Below are 5569 nucleotides of genomic sequence, written 5' to 3'. Positions count from 1 at the left end.
AACTAACAATGGGAGGTTACAAAGTTTGTGTGAGTGTGTAGATTGCCACCAGTGATTCCACGCTAACTGTATAGTCTCTCCATGCCAACTTATATTATCCACTAGAGACTGATATATTAGGTGCCAAACCTATTGTGCAACCAAGCATTGTAGGAATATATGGTCGATATTTTCAATGTCTATCTTGCATAAACAACAGTGCGAAGGCCCGAACAGAGACCTCCGGTGAAGGTTTTCATCGGTGGGTACTTTATTGTTTAAAAGGAACCACATAAACAATATTTATTTTTGTGGAGATTCTAATTTCTAGATAAGGCTCCACCACCAATCTTTAATTTCAGGTTCCTGATTGAAAAAAATGAAGATATATCCGTCCTTGGGGTTGTATCTGCCATGCACAAAAATGGCCCATATCAGTTCGTCTTGCCTAACATGATCCTCACATGTGATTCAGCAATTGCAGCGGCATACCTATTCCAAGCATGCCCCCACTAGTTATGGATCCTGCGATCCTGTGTCGACTTCCATGATTGTCTAAGCATCGATGAGTTGTCCCGGTTCGTGACCTGTGCTTAGTATTTAATGCCATATGAATCCAAAAATTATAGAGTCCGAGAGATAGTAAGTGTGCATTTCCATTACCCGACCAACCATCTTTTCCAATGCGAACACAATCTCCTAAACCAATTTTCCAAGCCAATCCATGTTGAATGATAGATATAAAGTGAGAGACTGCCCTCCAGATCATAGAGATATCGGGTATGTTCCTTATGGAATTTCGAAGCCAATCAAGCATCGAGAGAGGGAAAATATATTTGTAGTATACCACTTCCTTCCACAGGCTGTTAGTAGTGAGTAACCGCCATCCCATTTTGGCTGCAAGAGCCTTTGAAAAAAAATTGAGATCCTTCATTCCCCATCCCCCCCATTTCTTGGGCTTGGAAATCCAATCCCATCTTACCCAAGAAATTTTTTTTCCTTCGTTTTTTCCTCTCCATAAAAATATGTAGCATATCTATTGTATTCTACCGATGATTCCTTTGGGAAACCAAGCTAGTGCCATCTAGTAAACCGACATTGCTTCAAGTACTGACTTGATAAGCACCAACCTACCTGCCCTTGATAATCGTCACTGATGCCATATATTGATTCTGGCTTCAATCTTTGCGACCAACCATGTCCAATCAACAATATGATATTTTTTGGGCTTGAGCCTATACCCCAAGTATTTAAGGCCCTCTTCAAACTCCAGCTGTCTGTATGTAAAAAGATGATGAGCATATAATCTTTCGATATGAGAGCAGAATGGATTCGAAATGGTTGATTTTGTGTGATTGGTTTCCATTCCTGTAGCCTTGTTGAAAATGGATAGGAGTTACAGTAAACATGAGGATTCCTTAATGGAGCCATCAAGGAAAATGAGCACATCATCTACAAAGAGAAGGTGAGTGAGTGTGTTAACATTGTTTCATTTAACCCCGTGGATATCCGCAGAAGCTCTGGCACTCAATATAAGTCTACTAAAACCTTCCATGATTAGAAGAAAAAGTAAAGTCGAGAGAGGGCATCCATGTCTGAGGCCTCTCTCACAGTGAAAGAAATTTGATGCCACACCATTGATAAGTATACTGTAAGAGACCGAAGAAATACAACACATCACCCAGTTGATGAAGTTGTGAGGGAAGCCTATCTAGGTAAGAATGAGGTGGAGATAGGTCCAATTGACTCTATCAAAATATTTGGATAGGTCTATCTTGAGGATGGTACTTTTCAGGTTCTTGAGTTTGATAGAGTGCAATCCTTCCTGGGTCCTTCCAATGGCTTCATGAATTTGTCGATGATTCATAAATGAAAATTGTTCCATCGAGATGTGTTGGGATAGGATGGGCTTAATGTGGTTGGAAACGATTTTGGAGATGATCTTATATATGCAGTTACACAGAGAGATGGGCATATAATCATCAAAGGTAGAGGGATTATCTGATTTGGGAATCAGAGCAATGAAAGTTGCATTGAAGGCATCAAACATTCTACCATTCACCTTGCAATCTTCAATGGCAAGTAGGAGGTCATGTCCAATAAGATCAAAAAAGGAAAAATAAAATTCAATTGGCCATCCATTCGGGACCAAACCCTTCTCCTTCTTAAACCACTTTAGTACTGCATCTATTTCTCCTAAGATGACAAGAATGTTTAGATTATAAACCTCCTCTTCATCCACAAACCGAGGGAATTTTCTTGCCACTCTAAAAATATCAGCAATAGATGCTTCTTGAGGGGCTCTAAAAAGTTGATTGAAATGTTTGATCCCCATGTCTGCTAGATGGCTGAAAGATCGTGCCTCTCTTCTCTCATCATCTTTTAAGGACTATATGGTATTTATGGTTTCCTCCCTCTGGTACATTGCTCGAAGAACTTGGTGTTATCGTCTCCTAATTGGAGTGATATGGCTCTACTCTTGAGTCTCCAATCCTCTTCCTTTTAATGTAATAGTTTGAGTCTTTCACCCTCAAGTCCTGTTAGCTGCATCTTGGATTCCGAGGAAATGAAACCATTATTGTTAGAGTCCACCATACTAGCCATATCAACCTCAATTTTCTAGAGATTTGCTTCATCCCTATTCTGCTTCTCCTTAGCCTATACAATTTTTCTATGCTTAAGTCTGGTTAGATTGTTGACAATGACCTCCATACGGGTCCTATCACCATCTTGAGAGTAGGTGACCCAAGTAACTTTAACGATTTGGTGAAATTCCTCATATTTTAACTGGGATGAATTAAATTTGAAGGGTGTCTTTGGTTTGGGGACAATCCCCACAATTTCCAAGAGAATGGCTGAATGATCAGAAATGTCGCCGGAGCCAACCCCTTGCCTGATCCTATTAAAATAGTCCACAAATGGTGCCTTTATGAGAAAACGATCCAACCTTCTAGAAATCATAGTCTCACCAATCCTATGATTTCGCCAGGTAGGCTGAATCCGTGCCACTTCAATGTTGAGATAGCCATAATGGTCTAAGAGCTGCTTAAAGAAATCAGAGAGGGGGTTGATCTAGGGATGAATTCCCCATGATTCTGCATGTTCTAATGAGAAGTTTAGATCTCCATCGATGATGATATTATCATTTGCCATGAAATGCACCTGAATTAATCTTTCCCAATAATCCTCTTGATTATGAATGGGACCGTAAACTTTAACCAGTCTTAGGGTGTGTCCGAGGTCTACCAAGAACACATCTACTGCCAATACCCAAGCCCTTCCCCAGACATTTTCAAACTTCATGGATCTGTTATTGATGCCCATGGAACAACCACCAGACCTCCCTCATGCATCTAGGGCGTGAAAGGTCCATCCAGGGAGGAGAGATTTCAACAAATTAATAATGGTCTCACCCTCACCAAGGGTCTCTTGTAAGAAAATAACATCCAACTTTTCCAATTCAATCATCCTCCTAAGGGCCATTTGTTTGTCGGGGTTGGCCAGTCCCCTACAATTGAAGGAGAGGCACTTCATCCAGGAACCTCTATAGGGTTTCCCTTTTCTCTAAGAACTCGATCAATAGAAGTTTGTTTGTCGACTGCCACCTCCATCCCAACTTTGCGAATATCTTTAGATATAGTGGAATGTCTTCCTCTCGACTTCTTCGGTCCTTTAATGGGACAAGTGACCTTAATGCCACATCCATCCTACTGTGGTGACTTGGCATTTGCATGGGATCGAGGATTATATCTATATTAGGTGTTATTTTGCGAGGAGGTATCTCCACTGATAGAGGTTGAGACAGGTAGGTCTTCAGGGATGGATGGGGAAGGCGTCGGCCAATGTGCAGGGGATGATGTCATAGGGAAGGAGATAGGATTCAGGTTTCTAAAGGAAATAGCTACCCCAGATATAGGAATAGATGCAGAATGTAGTTCATAAAGAAAATGACAAGATTTATCCAGGGAGGAGGGAGAGAGAAGATAACCCGGAAGTAGACCAGATCTAGAAGAGTGTGAAAGAGTGACCCTTGCAAAAGATGGACGAGATGCTAGCTGTTGAGTGCCTATGACAGAGTACTACTAGGGCAACTATGACTTGGTGTGTTCCTTATGAGGGGCTTCCTCTGATCCACCATTCATTATCTGTGTCCCTGTCTTCTCAGGTACAGGCCTTGTGGGTATACTTCCTTTAGATATCAATGGGAAATCCTTGTAAATATGACCAACTGAATGGAATATTATGCATCTGAAGGGAATCCCTTCATAGTCCAAATTTTGCATCCTAGTGGTTCCACGAAACTGGAGTCTCATGCTTTCCACCAGACCATCCCTGGTGTCCAAATGCACAATAATGCAGGCGACAGACATCCTTCCTGTTTCAATGAACGATTTGTCATGGTCCAAATAAATTCCCAGATCATTCGTAATGTACCAGAATATATATTTAGACCAAAAATGAATAGGAAGACTCGAAATTCGCACCCAAATAGGACCTGCACCCAAATGCTCCTTATTCGGATCAAAAAGTGGCATCCACCATTTCAGAAGAATTGGTGCCATCTCAATGTTTCAGAATTTTGACATTACCTAATTAGCATGATCGGGAAAAGCAAAGTTCAGGGCAAACCATCCCCTTTTCATGGTCATAATAGAAGGAAACATATCAAGAGTATGTCCCCATACCCCAACTACCCATCGCTTAATACTTGACGTGAAATAGTTTCGTCCGCGAACTCTTCCAACCAGCACTATGCCTGCGGTGTCCAAGACCTGCACCATTTTGATTCCTTCCCTGAAGACCGACATACACCCTCGCTCCCTAACTTTGGTGCATTTGATTTTTTCCAAGATTTCCTCTGTGATCCCTACTCCTGAAACCCCATAGTTCGGCTCATAGTTTCCTCTCTGCCCTAATTCTTTAAAACATTTGGCATCTGCCTCTACCCTATAGACCACGTCCTGTGCTGTAGAGGCTTCCCAAGGCCCGTCTGCAGTGAGGAGAGTTTTTCTTACTTCCATGACAAAATATATGGTGCTGATGAGATAGAGAATATAGGTTGTGGTTGAGAAAATGCCAAATACGACGCTAAAGGTTCCTTTGTTGCAGTTAATCCCGGAATCATCTCAGAGGGTTCAAAACCTAAAGCAGACAATGAGACCCCCCCTCGCCCACGACAAGGATATAGGCTTCAACTTGTTCATCTGGTTCCCCTGCAGCTACCCGTGAGACCAATACGACATGCTGGGGTGGGTCCTTAGTCCAGATCCCCATAGCTTCCATGGGATCAGTTGAATAATCCATTAAATGTTCTTCCATCTCAGCATAAGTCCAGGATAAGGATCAGAATTAGAAAAGGTTCTTCACCAGATAGCCCCTCCTCCCAGCTGCTATGTACAAAGGGTTGTGCTTTGTATTCAAACACCGCGGACAATAGGTGTTATAGATGCAGTGATTCGCTTGTTGGTTCTAAGCGTTCCATTGGATGAGTCTGTGTTTAGTAGTTGTGTGGAGGATAAAGGGTTGTGCTTTGTATTCAAACACCGCCGACAATAGGTGTTATAGATGCAGTGATTCGCTTGTTGGTTCT

The 5569-nt window shown here is 41.9% G+C and overlaps 1 protein-coding gene across 1 annotated transcript; it reads right to left on the bottom strand.

Moving 5' to 3' along the window:
• Positions 1-4070: 4070 nt before the first annotated feature.
• Positions 4071-4541, bottom strand: LOC149254421 (uncharacterized). Its single transcript, XM_089454776.1, has one exon. It carries the CDS (start codon positions 4539-4541, stop codon positions 4071-4073), a length of 471 nt encoding a protein of 156 aa, XP_089310902.1.
• Positions 4542-5569: the final 1028 nt, after the last annotated feature.

Source organism: Pinus tabuliformis, chromosome 7 (assembly GCF_031772625.1).
Source record: "Pinus tabuliformis cultivar Carrire ecotype Pingquan chromosome 7, CPIR1, whole genome shotgun sequence".
Classification (NCBI taxonomy): domain Eukaryota; kingdom Viridiplantae; phylum Streptophyta; class Pinopsida; order Pinales; family Pinaceae; genus Pinus; species Pinus tabuliformis.
This window is presented reverse-complemented; position numbering and strand designations above follow the sequence as displayed.